The sequence below is a fragment of the Xyrauchen texanus genome, chromosome 36 (assembly GCF_025860055.1).
Source record: "Xyrauchen texanus isolate HMW12.3.18 chromosome 36, RBS_HiC_50CHRs, whole genome shotgun sequence".
Lineage (NCBI taxonomy): Eukaryota > Metazoa > Chordata > Actinopteri > Cypriniformes > Catostomidae > Xyrauchen > Xyrauchen texanus.
The window spans coordinates 13,799,070-13,817,379 of record NC_068311.1 but is presented as its reverse complement, the minus strand read 5'-3'; the positions used below and the strand labels follow the sequence as shown (position 1 = coordinate 13,817,379).

General features: G+C 36.9%; 1 protein-coding gene across 1 annotated transcript; it reads left to right on the top strand.

Moving 5' to 3' along the window:
- Window positions 1-88: 88 nt before the first annotated feature.
- On the top strand, window positions 89-18,273 carry unc119a (unc-119 homolog a (C. elegans)). The gene is made up of 6 exons (XM_052107373.1): window positions 89-281; window positions 375-995; window positions 12,341-12,454; window positions 12,862-12,961; window positions 14,962-15,134; window positions 17,226-18,273. Exons 2-6 carry the CDS (start codon window positions 881-883, stop codon window positions 17,336-17,338), a joined length of 615 nt encoding a protein of 204 aa, XP_051963333.1. The 5' UTR covers window positions 89-281; window positions 375-880; the 3' UTR covers window positions 17,339-18,273.
- The last annotated feature ends 37 nt before the right edge of the window (window positions 18,274-18,310 follow it).

Sequence of the window (18,310 nt, the reverse complement as noted above, 5' to 3'; positions counted from 1 at the left end):
TTCACTTTTTATATCTGAAATTGAAAGTGGAGATTTAGAGTTTAAAAAAAAAGAACTTAAATATTGATCTGTTTCTCGCACACACTTAGCATATCTCTTCTGAAGATATAGATGTAGCCTATCCACTGCACTGGAGTCATATGGATTACGTTTATGTATCCTTTATGTGATTTTTGGAGCTACAAAGGTCTGGTCACTATTCACTTGGACATTCTTCTAAAAATCCTTTGTTTTTGTTCTGCAGAAGAAAGTCAGTCATACACATCTGGGATGGCATGAGGGTGAGAAAATAATTAGATCATTTCGATTGTTTGGTGAACTGTCCCTTAAAAACACGTATTTGCATTTCATATTTCGATTTCATTTTCCTCCAGGTTTTCCTCCAGAGGCAGACGAATAAATGCAACTTCTCGTCCACATAGAGAACAAACGGAGGAACAGTATGAGACCGTCCACTAAAGAAAAGCGACTTAAATTAACCGTCTGTCAACTTACTTCCGCCCTTAGTTAATACAGTTCTTCTCTCTCTCTCTGGTTTTGCTCGAATGCTTGAAGTATTTGATTGCACTATACATTCAGTAGAGTATGCAGATTATAGAGTGAGCGGCATTCGCATTGAACAGAAGGAGTGAAATCACTCTACATCTTAACAGACTGGATGGGGGAGGTGAATTGACTATTCTTGTAACAGTAGCCCTTGTAAGAACTTGCGTTAAATAGTCAGGACGCAGCAGGCAGCAGAGTGGAAGCAAACAAACGGCCTTTGCCAGAGAGAGAGAGAGAGAGAGAGAGAGAGAGAGAGAGAGAGAGAGAGAGAGAGAGAGATTGGGTGCGAAGAACAGTAAACGCCTCAGCATAATATCTTAACGCGCATTTAGAGATGAAAGTGAAGCAAGGCTGCGACGCTGGTGTACCATGTACAACCGAAGAGGATTTGTTGAAAAACCCAATAATAACGCCGGAGGACGTTCTTGGGCTGCAGAGGATCACAGACAGTAAGTTTTCGCCCACAAACAGAAGCTTCCGAATAGATCGCACGCTTACGAGCTGCTCCGCCGAAGCAAATATTTTGTCATACAATACTTCTGACTTCAATATTTTGCCAGTGAGAAATTGCAGATTTCCCTCCGGAATGTTTAGTGCTGTCGATGTTTTGATTAGTTTTGACGTGAGGACGCCTCATTTCGCGTGTCAGTATGAATACATAATTTAAAGGTGCTGTGGGCGATCTTTTTTATGGAATAGTAGGCTATGATTTTTTTAAGAAATAATAATCCAACTAACTTAAAGATATTAATAAAATTATTGTCGTGAAATATCTCACCTGTCTCTGTGACATTTCTAGGCTATTTAAAAGCAAACAAAAATGTATCTGCGGGCTGCCGTCTTTGATGCTTTCTGCCTGTCAATCATTTTGCGTGTACTTACTGTAGCGGCTGCGAATAATTGAGGCTTAATGCCATTTTATTCCATGTTGTTCATAACAGTTGTCAGTTGAGGGCGCTATTGTGTTGCTTACAGTGTTACGTCTTAATTTATAATATAAACATCTTCATTTTGAATGTAATGTCTTCATAAAGGGTCATTCAAACAGAATTTTGCATCCTTCCACACTAGTTTTTCAATTACATGCACTTGACGGGCGTCTTGCTGCTTTTTTAGCATCATGCGCAGGACAGGGTGTTTTGTAGATGCCTTGTCAAGTTAAAAAGAACATAAAGAACATCCTTTTCCATTCATGACGCAGTGTTTAGCTTTTTTTAGCGCAAGAATGTGTTAGGTGTGAACACCCCTGAAGGTCTTTATTGGAATGTATTCCACTTTTTCCTATACGTGGAATATTTCCACAATTTATAAAGGAAGACTGTTTTCGTTTTCCAGTCTCCAGTGTTATCATTGCATCGCTTTTTTTTTTTTTTGTGATGATATTTTGATGTTTTGCGTTTTAAATTTGTAAAAATTTCCAAACAAACAAAAACATGTGGCTTCATGGTGCCGATAAATTACAGATTTGCAATGACTGTCTTCTGGCAGTGCCTCACCTGTCAGTTTAAGGTGTGGGAGGTGAAATGAAGCAATGGCTTGAGGTTAGTTACGACAGCCAACATCTGCACAAGTTAATCCTGAAATAACTTTTACTCCAACTACAACTTAAAATGGTTGTTGTTCTCCGTCTAGATTGTGTTTGTTCGTTGCTCGTGTTGTGCTTTTTGAGATGCTATTGGGCTCACTACAGTTGTATAGGGTGGTTATTGTAGTTACCGTAACCATTCTATCAGCTCAAATCAGTCTGGCCATTCTCCGTTGACCTCTCTCATCTACCAGGCATTTCCATCTGCAGAACTGCTGCTCACTGGATGGTTTTTGTTTTGGCAAAATTCTGAGTAAGCTCGAATCTAGAGACTGTGAAAATGCCAGGAGATCAGCAGTTACAGAAATACTCAAACCAGCCCGTCTGGGACCAACAATAATGCCATGGTTGAAATCACTGAGATCAAAATGTTTTCCCCATTGTGATGGTTGATGTGAACATTATCTGAAGATTCTGACCCATATGTGCATAAGTTTATGCATTGCTTTGCTGCTACCAGAATATTAATGTATGCAGGTGTTCCACAAAAGTGCTCAGTGAGTGAATAGGTACAGTATGTGGGTGTTTTAGGCCACACACAGATAAATGTATAACATTATTGCATAAATTAATGTTTGGAGATTAATTCTATCCAAAGCAACTTACAAGAAAAGGCATGTAACTGGCCAGTACTTCAACAGGTAGCTAAATGATATGTCATGACAAAATTTCAATAAGCTAGTTACTGCATACAAAGAGCAACAACAACAAAACAACTGATAATAGAGTTAGAAACTCCCTTTATTTACTGAAAAATTTGCTAGTTTTCTTTTACACAGTATTTATGAAACAGTAGATAAATAATACCTGAAAGGCATAACCTACTGGATCTGCTGACGTTTTGAAGTGTGGATACATCCATAAGGCCACGGGAGCTAAAGAGCCGTCAGATCTAAATAATTATTGAAGAAATGTGAGCCAGGCAACTCTTTTCAAGTGTAAGTTTAATAAGTACCAAGAAAGTTTTCCCTCATGGTTAATTTAACATAATAACAACTAAGTACATTGTTTTTGGGGTTGTGTTTAGTAGGGGTTGCACGACTACTGATTTGTAATAGTCAACTAGTCGAGCCCATTAGTCAAGTCAAATTCAATTTGTCGTGATTCGTGATGTCACCGAACAACTAAATTGTTTAGAAACTTGCAAGTCAGACACTTGTGGATGCACCAGACAAACAGTGTGTCCTGAATAGAAATTTAGAAATTTTGTTTTTATCAAAATTTCTCAAATTTCTGTGTATATATTGTTGGAACGTTTGCAGGGTATAGAGATATAAGTGCTAAAACCTGTCATCTTTCCATTATAAAATTTTTTTTTTGCTCCAAAATGGCATGAAAAAGTATTTCTGCATACTTTTTCAATTTTCCCAGGCATTGTTTTTCCTTCATTCAAGTTGCCTGGGAAAAAAGTGATTTATTATATATCATATATTAAATTAAATTATAATGATGCATAATATGTATGTAACGTAGTCCAATGGAAAGGAGGAGGCGAGAACCGGCTTGGCAATGTAAATAATATTTTAATGAGTAACATAAACAAAAGACAAACACACACACATGACAGACATGTCCGTAAACGATCTCTCTCTCCCGCACCACCGCCCGCAATCGCCCTTTATCCCTCTCGGAGGCTTAATTAGCCTGATAAGGGACCGGGTGTGTATAATCACAACCCGGCCCGCCCTCCGCCCTGCCACAATGTATTTATAAGTATATTTTGTTGTCTGTGTTTCCAAAATGAGTTACTAGGGGTCTGCGTCCACCAGTCCATGAACACCACTTCACACCTCAACACCACTACCACGGAGACCTCCTGAATGTCAATGTGTAATTTGGACCCTATAACCAAACCCCTAAACCTAATTCTAACAAATAAGGTAGAGCTTTTCTCATTAATATGAATGAGTCTTCCCTTCCCATCTAAGGTTTCAAAAATCCCCAACCTGCTGTATTTACAACAAACACATTTTGTAAATCATGTGGAAAGCGACTCGTCTAATGTAACCCTCAAATCAAATTGCTTTGTCATTTTAGTTTTTTTAGTTTAGTTTTTTACAAGCACAAAGAACGTTTTGTAAAGGTGTAAATCAAGTTGCAAACTTTGTAGTCAAAAGTAGTTTAATACCAAGTCGGTATTAAAATAAAAATTATGTAACGATACCAGTGTTTCAGCAATACCGGTAGTACCGAGCAACAACACTGTCTGGTACCAGCGCACAGAATGGCTGACACACAACTGCTTTAAAATGCTAACAGGCTTAATTTGAACGCATGCTCTGTTACTCATTTTAGACTGAAATGGACAATGAATCCAATTGACGTCTCCTAATATGATTTATTAAACCGCAGAAGGCTGCAATCTTAGCATGGATGAGCTGCATACTTTAAATGATTGTATAAATCCGACCACTCATACACTGGAAACTCCACAGAAATTGAGAATCATTCATGTTGTTTGAGATGGCTAAGCAGAGCACTAATCCACTGTGAACCAAGCAGCACATGTAAACTATATATTTATATAATTAAATCACAGCATTTGCGCTTTAATCTCAACTCAACTTTATTTGTAAAGCATTTAAAACAACAGAGTTGACCAAAGTGCTTCACAGTAATACAATTTAAAACGTAACATTTCAAAATGACCACATACACAAACAACAGTAATCTAAAATACAAATACTCCAAAACTGCATCCTACATTTCACTTGTCAGACTCATAGGACAGTGTAAAGGGATGAGATTTCAAACATGACTTAAGTCTTCAATGATCACTCTGGGCCTTGTCACAAAATGTTTATCCAGTAAAGTTAAGCTTCTGGCAAAAAACGCATATCATAATAAAACATGATTCAAAATAAAAGTTAGATGCTTGAAATTGAAGAAATTAAAAAAAAAATTAATAAAAATATATGAATAATACAACTGTATAGTAATATGTAATATTCTCTGTAGTAATAATAATAATAACAATAATTTATCACAAGCACTACAGCTGTTGATAAAGGTTTGGCAAAAATAAATGCAATGACGTTAAAAAGTTGTATTTTCACTTATTAAAAGTTAATTAAATTAAATTTTAAAACATGTTCTGGAAAATAATAATAATTATTAAACTATAATTATTAAAATAACTAAATGTATGTGTTCAAAGGCACATTATCATATTAGCAGATTTCTTCTGTGGTATTGAAATTGGTATGGAGAACCGTGCAATTTCACTGGTATCGGTACCGACTACTGAAATATTGATACTATGACAACACTATTGCAAGCGTAAGAAAAAAATATTAGCAATACATTAATGCTTTGCATAAGTGTAATTCATGTGTTGTAAATCTGTAACTTCATATTAACACTAATTAACTAAATTTGATTTGTGTTCTGACTTTTTTTGCGGTAACACTTTTGGCACTGTTTTAGCACCTAAACATGGTCAAAAACATTGCAAACCTGCAGTCTGTTGTTTAAATGTTTCTTCTTGTTGCTGTTCATATTTTTAATTTCTCAACACTCATGCTAGAAACAGATATACAGATAGTGTTTACTTATACAGTATCATTTTGTTTCTAGAATGAGTCTATGAAACCAGCATGTCTCATCCATGCACCAATCGAATCATTTACCATGCCAATGATAATTGAAAGTAATTAAAATATAAGTAAGATTATGAACAGCAACAAAAAAACATTTGAACACCAGATTGAGATTCATATTTATATAAAAACAAATGGTGACTGCTCAATTTTACTCTTACATTAAAAAAACTTTCAGTTTAATATTTAAAATAGGAAATATACAGAGGAACGACGCAGAGCCTTATGAAGAAGAAGAAGCTGTCTGTTGTGTTATGAAACCAATCAGGTCAGAGGAAACTGGTCAACGAAAACCTCATTTGATTGATTACTAGAAGCAGGTAGACCCGCCTGCACCCTCGCACATGCAAAACTATTTTCAGGGAGAAAATCGTGTTAAAAGTGCGATCGCAACAAAAGGGAAAACAGAAGAGTTTTTATCAGATTATTTCTTAAAATATTTTGCCACAAACAAGTCATTTACATTTCTGCAATAATTAATTTTTACACATACAGACTGATTCTATGCGGTCAATCCATTTTACTGTTCATGGCACCCTTTCTTTGCTTGCATGTTATGTTGCTGTTTGCATGTTTGCAATGTTTTTGGCCATGTTTAGATGCTAAAACAGTGCCAAATTTGTAAGAGCGAAAAAAGAAAGTCAGAAGAATACAAACCATATTTACTTTGTGCTAGTATGAAATTTACAGATTCTCAACACATGAATTATACTTTTGCAAAGCATTAAAGTATTGCTAATATTTTTTTTTTCTTAAGCTTGCAACTTGATTTACACTTTTACCAAACGTTCTGTGCGCATGCCATTTATTTTTACGCTTGCAATATGATTTACACTTTCACAAATCTCACTCTACGCATGCACATTTTTCTATCACACTTGTATCTTCATTTGTATTTTTACAAATCTGACTCTGCGGATGCAAATCATTTAGGCACTATTTGACCTTCATATAGTATGTCATATAAAAAAAACACACAGATGTTGGTGGACAACATGGCAGATGTAGTACGTCCGGGAAAGTATATTGAACACCTGCATATCAATATATTTAATTAAGGGTCGACAAGTAACTTCATCAAATTCGGTACTCTAAAAGTATGGGAGTTTGGATACAGATTTATTTACTTTCCTGGAAACAACAGATTCTGAGAAGTATTCAAAGGTGTTATGGCAAGTTTTAAATGATGTTTTGCTTCACAACAAACTGGCACTAAAACCATACTCCCACGAAGTTCAGTTAATCAATATGAGAACAGTTTTACAGAGCTGGCACTGCCACAATTGAAAGAGAGTGGCTTTACATTTGCCTTAATGTCACCCTTATCGCATAACTTTCAAAGCAACCTAGAGCAAATCTTAGCTTCTCATATTTACAAGGAAAGTCCATTCTGCAAATCTGCTTTAATGTATCATGTTTGCCACCACTTGTTGTGGGTGAGTTAGTTATTCCTCTGAAAGACAAGTGGTTTGTTGTTAAAAATAAAAATGAAGCTCCAGGCTACAAATAAAATATTTAGGAATGTGTGGATGAGAATCTGAGAAAAATGCTGATAAATCACAATTGGATGTCACTCTTCTTTCTTTCTGGTGTCTGACTTATCACTCAGATAAGCCCTCTAAAAATAGAAGCTGCTCTTGTTTAAGGTTCTAGGCAGCTATTCTAAGAAAGGTGAACTTGTGTATACATGGTTGCTTTAGGTGCTTGATTGAGGTCAGTTAGAAGTTAGAACATGAAGTATGTGTATGGGTGAAGAAAATGTGTATAAAATGTAAGTCATGCTAATTAATGATACAATGAATTCATTGAGCAAGTTGATGGGCTGCTTTTAGCAAAAGGTTGCTGGCTTTTTTCTCTGGATTAACTGCTTAATTCGGTGCTTTGTTTAGAGTAATTGGAAGTGGACACTGAAAGAACCATAAACTGTGTTTGTTATATGCAGCAGTTCCCTTTGTTCACCAAAGACTAACAGGTGCTAGAAGCTTGTAGTTATCCTGGATTTGTATCAGAGGACATGTTGCTAGGTGACAGCATTAGAAGCAGTGAAGCGTGGCTCCTTGCCGGTTAGGTTGAATGAGGGTATAGATGGTCTGATGATTTGGCAATTACTAGATTTCTGTCTCTGTAATGACCATTGACATGTATGTTGGCAAAATGTACATAATTAATGTAAGCTAAACTAAAGCATGTACTTCATGTGGTGACATTAAAATTAACTGGCTTTATTCAAATCAAAGAGTTAAAGATTTTGTCAGGTATAACTCTTTAAACAAAATGTAAACCAGATCATTTAAATCAAATCATGCATGAGCTTTTCCCACAACGTAGTCATTTTTGAAAAGAAAATATCACTTCTATTTTATTAGCAATTTGTAGTCATAATTCAGAGATTTCAAAGCAGTGTTTGACTGTATAAGTACATAAGTGACTTACTGTATGTCATGGATTGATATACTGAAAGTTTTAGGCATGTGAATATCTAGAGACCTAATTGATTATTACTCGCATAATCTTGATTATTGGCTACTCTATACAATATATTTAGTCAAGTTATGTGGTAACATCTTAATTTAATGGTTTAAATAAAAAAACATTGAATGAAAGAAATCATACCCCATAATGAAAAATCAAAAACCAGATTTTACATAATTGCAAATGTATTAAAAAGAAAACTGAAATATCACATTGGCATAAATATTCAGATTAACTCAGTACTTAATTGAAGCACCTTTGGCAGCGATTACAGCCTCAAGTCTTTTTGGGTATGATGCGACAAGCTTTGAACACCTGGATTTGGGGAATTTCTCCCATTCATCCCTGCAGATCCTCTCAAGCTCTGTTAGGTTGGAAGGGGGTTGGGTCGGTGGGTAGTCATTTTCAGGTCTCTCCAGAGATATTTGATTGGGTTCAAGTCCGGGCTCTGGCTGGGCCACTCAAGGACATTCACAGACTTATCCCGTAGCCACTCTTGCATTGTCTTGGCTATGTGCTTAGGGTCATTGTCCTGTTGAAAGGTTAACCTTCTGCCAGTCTGAGGTCCTGAGGGCTCTGAACCAGGTTTTCATTAAGGATATCTCTGTATTTTGCCAGTACCCTGACCAATCCCCCAGTCCCTGTCACTGAAAAACACCCCCACAGCACGATGCTACCACCACCATTCTTCACCGTTGGGATGGTATTGCGCAGATGATGAGTGGTGCCCGGTTTCCTCCAGACATGACTCTTCGAATTGAGGCCAAACAGTTAAATCTTAATTTCATCAGACCAGAGAATCTTGTTTCTCACAGTCTAAGAGTCATTAGGTGCTTTTTTATGTGTGTTTCACTCAGGAGAGGCTTCTGTCTGGCCACTATGCCATAAAGCCCAGCTAAGTGGAGTGTTGCAGTGATGGTTGTCCTTCTGCAAGTTTCTCCCATCTACACAATTGATCTCTGGAGCTCAACCAATGACCATTGGGTTCTTGGTCATCTCTCTTATCAAGGCCCTTCTCCCCCAATTGCTCAGTTTGGCCGGGCAGCCAGCTCTAGGAAGAGACCTGGTTGTTCCAAATTTCTTCCATTGAATTATTATTGAGGCCACTGTGCTACTGGGTAACATCAATGCAGCCACAAAAATATGTAGCCTCCCCCAGATCTGTGCCTTGACACAATCATGTCTCTGAGCTCTGCCGGCAGTTCCTTTGAACTCATGGCTTGGTTTTTGCTCTGGTTTGCATCTTCAGCTGTAAGGCCTTATATATACAAGTGTGTGCCTTTCCAAATCATGTCCAATCAATTGAATTTGCCACAGGTGGAGAACATCTCAAAGGTAATCCAATTGCATAAAGAAATTTGTTACAAAACATGCCCCTGAACAATTCTAATGATAGCTGAAAGTGTTGATGTTTGTGAATCATGCTTGGTTGGATTAGAAAAAGGGTAAAAGTAGCTTTAATGCAAATCATCTGTCTAGTCTATTCAAGTTTTTAAGTGTTAATATGCCACTCTGATTCAACAAATCGGCTCTTACTGTTTAGTGTGTCTATATCTGCTGGACATTTTTGAAAATCACACATTCGAAAAAAAATATGATTTATGCATTTTAAAAGTTGTCGTTAATATGTGGACTTTAAACTGCCTTTTTGGAATTGTGAATCATCACAATTTTCATCCTTAGTAGGCAACATGGGAATCGCTGCAATATACAGTTAAAAAATTACTCAGAGAAGTACTGTATAGAGATGCAGGGTTAAAGAATAGTTTTATTTTGTTGATGATTTTAAGAAAGCGTTTGTGTGTAGAACAGACATCACATAGTTAATTATTTCATTAATTAACCACTATATACAATATAGATGCTTCAAAGCCACGGGTCTTCAGCAGATGTTTGCACTTTACCTACCCTGTCTCTGCCTGGCACACTTAGAAAGCTGATGAGCTATAAATATCTCAAGTGATTGTCTAAAGCCGGTATGTCCATCTGTTAACTAGCAGGAAGCTTGGTGGATATGGATGGTTTAGGCCTATAATGTTACTTTGCAGCAACACTGATAAGGGGCCTAAACACTAGAGAAAACGTACGCAGGAATACAACAGATTGGTTGGACTGTGAATTTGGCAACAGTTGGTCAATAGTTCTACTGCTGAAATCTGTCTGTGCTTGGGTCATTGGCAAATAATGTTGTACGAGGTGATAAACAAATGAGAAATCTTTTTAAAAATATATAGTAAACACATGTCAAGTTCATAGAAATCTAGTCTTTGTGTCTAATTTGGTTTCATACATTTTTTAAAAACAAAAGGATATTCTACAAAAAATGTACTTAGAAAATGTCATGTGGTGTAAAAATCAAATTAAAGTGAGCAAATTGTCACATGGTAACACACATATATGTGTGTTCAACTTGAACTGCATCTCGATTTACCAATTTGCGATATTTGCCAGTTGCAGTCGGGGGATGATAAAGGATGAAGTATATTAAGGATCATTTGGATTTTTTTTATGAATACACATGATATTAATGTGAAAAACATGTGTATGTTATAAAAACATGGATTTGTGAGAGTTTTTGCCAAACTGGAGGTGGATAAACAGCTTAATAATGGCAGAATATTTAGACTGAAAAAGCAGTAGTAAGAATAGTATGTGAAGTATGCCATTGCGATGAAACCTATGAAACACATGTAACCATTGTCACAGTGTGAGTCTGGCCAATCGTGAATAAACTGTGTCATCATTTAGAGCTTTTTGCAGCCACTCTGGAGAAACTGCACCAGCTGCACCAGGTGGCTGATCTCGAATCGCTGTACTTTGATGGCATATGTCACGGTGACGCAGCATTTTTCTTTTCTTTTTTATTTAAGTCCTAAAAACAACATAAAATGACTTTGAACTCCTTAATTGAAAACATGTACATTATAGGAGAGGTGTATTCTAGAAATAATTTTGTGTGAACTGCATTTTTAATGTATTTCAAACCACTGCCACCAGTGGCATAAGATGGAATAGTTTTTGTATGGGTGTGTGTGAACTCCAGTTTTTGGGTGAAATGTCTACATAGTGGTGCCAAAAGAAAGCAAAAAGCAGAAAGAAACCCTAAACCTAAACTTTAGTAGGTGCACTTATGCTTCTATGCATGGCAATTAATTAACATTAAAAAATAATCCTTATATATATTTACTGTATTTTGTCATGTTATACTAGCAGGGATGGACATTTCAAAAGTTAGTGTTGTCCTATATCCCCTTAGCATTTCACAATCCGCACCATATGATGGTGAACAGTGCTAAGCCTCTTAGGTATAATCCAACCCAGAGAGAGGAGGGCTGACACAGCTGCTGATCGCACCTTAAATGCCTCCACTGGTAGTCTTTCACAAGTAAACAGGGATGCCGTATAAAAGGTTTATTACGAATAAACTGGCCTAAACATTTTCACCAACCACTGGCCAAATATGCACACATACTGTATAAATCCACATATAGAGTCAGTGGAGCCCAAAATTATTTGTACACTTGAGCCACACTTAAAACTACACTGGGGCAGATATGGGGCAGGAGCTTCAATTAATGTTCACATCAACCATCAGAATGGGGAACAAATGTGATCTCAATGATTTCAACCACAGCATGATTTTTGATGCCAGTTGGTTTGAGTATTTCTGTAACTACTGATCTGCTTGGATTTTCACCCACAACAGTCTCTAGAGTTTACTCAGAATGGTCAAGGTCATATACATCTTGGATTGCCTAAGGGTGAGAAAAGTATCAGATTTTCATTTCTGGGTGAACTATTCCTTTAACAGTGTCAGTAAACTGCAGGCAGGTAATGTCATCAGGGTGTGGTGTGTTCATCAACAATGTCATTTCCATATCACATCAAAGAGTACAGAAATAGCTCTTTTGTCTCTGTAGTCCATCAGCATTGCACAGCCCTGAGGCATGTATTTTACCTATGTCACACACAGATACACATTGTGAAAATGTGTTTAGCTACATATTATGAAATGATCTGGAGAGAATCATGCACATGGTAAATTTCATTTCACATGTCATTATCTTATGAATGTTGATTAATGAATGTCATAACTGGGGCACATCCTGAATTGCTGTGTGTATTTTATTTCCCATAGATTACCTCTGTGGTCCAGAGCAGAACATTCACAATATTGACTTCACCAGGTTCAAAATCCGAGACATGGAGACCGGTACAGTTCTTTTTGAGATCACCAAACCCCCTACTTCACGTAAGTCACAAACCTGACCACTTAAAGGGATAGTTCGGCCAAAAATGGGAAATTCTGTCTTCATTTACTCTCATTTTGTTCCGAACCCATATGACTTTTGTTCTTCCATGGAATACAAAAGGAGATGTTTGTCAGAATTTTAGCCTCAAAAAAGATAAAATAAAAGTGAATAGTAACTGAGACTAACATGCTGCCTACACAAGGGTAAGTAAATGATAGAATTTTCATTTTTGAGTGAACTATCCCTTTAAATTCACACATCTTTTGATCCCCACTCCACCTAAACAAGCTTCACATTTAAATGCAAGGCTTTTCCATAAAACCCTGATTTCCATTTAGATGCAGTGCACTTCACAAGAGCCCTTCAAAGGCTTGTTCGGTAATACAGACCCCTTTCTGATTCACAGAGAGTGTGGAGGATAGAGAGCACTTTGACCCTAACACTGGACGCTTCGTACGTTATCAGTTCACCCCCGCTTTCCTTCGACTACGCCAGGTTGGTGCCACGTAAGTAAGGACTTGAATGCATCGGTGCCAGAATTACACTTGATCCTAAGATTGCAGTCTAAAATAGCCTGAAATTACTCTTCAATCTGTTTGACTTAATCTTTAATACATGCATATTTTTAAAGGCAGCCTCCTGGCTGGGAAAGTGGATCTTAGCCAGTGAGCAATGACCTTTCAAAGCCAAGAGACGTCACATGTTTACTTAAGAGGTTAAATTGGGATTTTTGAGGTGCACACGCCACAACCCATTAAAACAGTGCCACTTTAGGCGAACATAGTGGACCAGGTTCCGACACAGTCTAGACGGAAGCATAATGCTTATGTTGTTATCTTTAAAAACTTTAAAGGTTTTTTCAAAGCAAGCACACTCGCTAAATGTAGATTGAATGCATTAAAAAAACTGTAGTGAACAAACTGCCTATATATATCAAAAGTTATATATTTAAGCAATATCATATGAGCAAGTGTGTGATATGGCCCTACATCAGCACTGCTGTGATTCGGCCACAGGCACGAGGCCAAAGGCCGAGTGTCGTAAGTCTAATCACAGCAGTGCTGATATAGGGCCATATTGCACAATTGCGAGTGTGATATTGTGTATATACAACAGTTCAATGAACAAGTACATTTTTAAAAATTAGGGAAAACTGAGTACAGTCATAAATTATGCATTTGTGCATGGAACTAATTTCTTAAGCAACGGATCAGAATCTGCCATTGCAGGTTCGAACCAAATGATGCGTCCAAGCCTCCGTTTGTAATTAAACAATGTCACTTCAGAAATAGTATCACGGCTTGTGCTGTTTCGAACAAGTTATTGGATAAACAAGGGTGCGTGTGTGTGTGAGAGAGAGAGAGAGAGAGAGAGAGAGAGACGGAGCTCTCAGAGATGCTGTCAGCTTTCTGAAGGTCAGCTTTCTCAATGGAAAAATATCGTCCAGGCGGGGGTATTTCTCCCATTTTAAACAGCACCCATTGTGTAATTAATCAGTCTGCTGTGCCTCTCTGCTGTGATGAGCCGTAATGCTGGAGTTGTTTGTTTAAAGCCGTTTAAAGCTATTTCCTAGCTTTAGTAGAGTAGTAAGCGTAGTAAGCATAGTTAGCGGTTACGGAGTGCTGTTGTATGTAAACGGCTGATGCGGATTCACATCACGTCACCTAGCTGGCTCATATTACAAACAAAAATTCTATTTTGCCACCACCTGCTGGTTAACATATGCAACGTAATTTTTTTTTTAAAAGAAACATATCAAAAGAGACACATATTCTTACACTTAGTTTAGAATGGCACAAACACAAGCGGAGTGATACACACACAGTGAAGCGTCGGAGTGCTGATGGTGTCAGACCATCAGTGCTCATGGAATGTCTCTCATCCAATCAGATTTGAGGACTGGAACTAACTGTTATATATATACTGTATAATGATTAACAGAATTGTTAACATACATTTGAATGGTTAAAAAACGTCATTAAAATGTTCATAAATTATTCAGCTCATGCAATTTTTACATTTACAAATGTTTTCAGAAATTATTTATATTTATCACCACTTCACATACTATACATGTTTACAAATTATTCATACATTTTCAGCTAATTAGTAACCAAGGTCTGTAAAACCACACATTTACTGTTTGTTTGTTCTGGTATGTATGCTAGCTTTTACAATTTACACATCTTTAGAAATCAATTATTAATTAATTGTTCATATTTGCAGTACCCAATCTAAAGTTGAAACAATTCATCCATTGTTTACAAATACTTTATTAGTACCTTATTGGTGATTATTACACTAAAATGTGAAAAACAGTAATAGTAAAGAATGAGTAAGTGCATCCAAACTTTTGACTGGTCAAACACATGTCATTAATTGTAATGCATAGTTTATCCAACATTCATGTTTTATGTCTCATCTCCTTCTAAAATAAGTATAAAGCCACTTTAATGTCTACAACTTTCCATTTGTCCTTAAATCAGCTCTTTTTCCACCTCCACAGGGTGGAGTTTACTGTTGGAGATGCTCCCATCAACAACTTCCGAATGATTGAGAGGCACTATTTCCGTAGTCAGCTGCTGAAAAGCTTTGATTTTGAGTTTGGCTTCTGCATCCCCAGTAGTAAAAACACCTGCGAACACATCTATGAGTTTCCACCTCTTTCTGAAGACATAAGTAAGTTGTGGATGTAAAAGATTAATTCACTTAAAAATGTAAAACATTCTGATATCATTCACTCACCTCATGTTGTTCCAAACCCATATGATTGTCTTTAATATAAGTCAGAATGTTCTCATAGCTCTTATCCATACAAAAAAGCTCCAAAAAGGACAAAAGATTATACCATAAATGAATTGTCCACATGAATTGTGCGCTATCTTGTCCAAGTCTTCTGAAGACATACCGTGTGGAAGCGACAAAAATGTAAGTTGTTAGTTGTTTGAACAGAGAACCAGTTCTTATTCAGAACTGCATCCACTTTTTTTAAATACCGGACCTGCGGATCCATTAACGTTTTTTGAACGGGCCTGGGTAGCTCAGCGAGTAAAGATGCTGACTACCAACCCTGGAGTCACAAGTTTGAATCCAGGGTGTGCCGAGAGATTCCAGCCAGGTCTTCTAAGCAACCAAATTGGCTCGGTTGCTAGGGAGGGTAGAGACTCATGTGGTAACCTCCTCGTGGTTACTATAATGTGGTTCTCGCTCTCGGTGGGGCTTGTGGTGAGTTGTGCATGGATGCCACAGAGAATAGCGTGAAGCCTCCACACACGCTATGTCTCTGCACTAACGGGCTCAACAAGCCACGTGATAAGATGTGCAGATTGACGGTCTCATACGAGGAGCAACTGAGATTCATCCTCCACCTCCCGGATTGAGGTGAGTCACTACGCCACCAAGAGGACTTAAAGCACATTGGGAATTGGTCATTCCAAATTGGGGAGAAAAGGGGAGAACATTTTTTTTTTTTGCATTTTTCTGCCTATGCGTATGGAGCACTGTACTAAAATACTCAGACAGTGTTTCCTGCTGCGCTATACAGCGACTGAGCTGCCCAACTGCTGAATAAACAATGCGATACATAAACCGCAAACAGTGAAGTCTGATTCTCGAACAAAGTACTCTTATGAGCCAGTTCTTTTGAAAATACAGCGCAAAACACAGCACAGCCAGTGTAACGGATCAATAATAAATTAATATTAAGAGACATTTCTTGTTAGTAAATCAGAAACACTACAGGAGTGGTAACTGAATTAATCTCACAGACCTGGGGTGCATTTAAAAAAAAGCACCGTTAGCCAACAATGGTCGCAAATCCTATCGTTACAGACATAGTAATGTGCACGCCAATTTTGTGTTTTCGGCAACTTTCACGATTAAACATCTTATTGGTGACCGTGTGATGTTTTACAGTTACTACAGTTTGGGCAAACAGTCGTGACAATCTAGTTAATTTCTCCAACAATGCTTCGTACTGTGGTGGTTAAACAGTGAGTTATGTTGTTGGACGGGAAATGCACTCCTGGATTTTATGACATCATATCCAGCTCAAAACTAACAAAGAACTGTTGTTATGTAATGTTGTACTTAAGGCTCATGAGACTTAAAACAGGCAGTGCAGATACTGACTATTCATATGTCAATGTGTAGTTAAGAGTTTTGTTGTAATCAGTGAAATTTTATATAAAAAATAATAAAACTTTTAAATATATGTTTTAATGTGTTTAAAGTTTATATTTAAAAGTTTAATGATATATGTTAGCACATATTTGGTTTGTTTAGATTTTTTATTTAACATTCAGTTAAAGTTGCAGTTACAATTATTGGATAGGAATAATGGATTTATGCCTCTAAAAAGTCATTTAAAAGTCTGTGTAAACAAGCCTTTTGCAAGAATTGCATGCAAAAAAATCTGAAACGATCTCATCATTTGGTTACAGACTGCAGAGGGCAGTAAATGCAATATAAATTGAATTTCTTATTTCCAAATATTTCTTCTTCATAAGTAAGAACCGTTAACGATCTGAATTGTTTAGAGGAATCTGAACCAGAATTGTTAAATTACTTACGATTCCTATCCCAAGTGACATGAAAGATTGCATTTGAATATACAGTCCTGAACATTTGATTTGTATCGCTTAGTAACTATTTCTTGGTTTTAGATTTTATGGCTTGCCCCAAAGGCATCATGTGGTGGTATGGTGATGTGCATGATTTGTCTTCATAAACGCCTATATTTGATATTTTGTTTCTTGCATCTCTCCATAGTGCGTGAAATGATCCTTCACCCCTTTGAGACTCAGTCTGACAGCTTTTATTTCGTGGACAACAAGCTGGTAATGCACAATAAAGCAGATTATTCCTACAATGGTGGACCGTAAGAAGACTTTCATTTCATTTGCAGAATGGACTGGTGTAGTAACACCTACTGAAAATGGCTTCTAGGCCTCTAATATTTTATGAGAGTGTGCATTGGTGCAGGAAAAAAAAAATCACCCCAATCTCAGGATTTTTGTGTGTGTGCTATATGTTAAAGGGAGAATGTTAATCTCAGAAAATATTAAGTGCACATTTCGTGCACAGTTCATTTTACAAACATTTGATAATTGACTCATTACATTTTTTTTCCTCTCTGAGTAGATGGGCGTGCCTGCACACGTGCATTAATCGCATGCTTGACATCAGCAAAAATCTGTGTTTTTTATGTATTCTTCAACACCCAAACCCAGATTATTCTACAGTGTGACACCTACAGTAGGAGTTCCTCTGAAACTATTTTATGTTTTCATGTATAGACATGCAGGTTTTAAGACTTCATGTGCAGATTGTCCATACAGTGTCATCTCACTTAAGTTCAGAATTATTCAATTGTGTTTTGTCCCTTATTATTAATTGATTGATAGCTTCCTCATATGCTGACAGTTCTTGAGACTTTGCTCATATTATGATCTGATTCTGTGTTTTGCATTTAGAGGACACAAGGCCATAGAGTCAGAAGGAGATAGAAAGCCTGTAAGATTCAGTGTGTTGGAATCTTTAAGAGGTTCAGACTAAAACTGAATAAACTGTGAATTCAGGGTCACTTCACTTTGGCCTCTATAAAGGAGGCCTCACTTTTATCACTTTGGCTTTTGAATGCTTATACCTGTAGTTTAATTCTATAATTATGTGTTATTTATATGAACATACAGTTATTTATATTCATATACATTGTTTATTTTTATTAGCACCTTTTGTCAAAAAATTGTTAGGTAGGTCTATCTGTTCTGTGTTAATTGTTATATGTGGTTCAACAAAAGTGAGACCATAAAAAATTCCAAAGATCATGTTTTGGTAATCATTTAATGATTTGA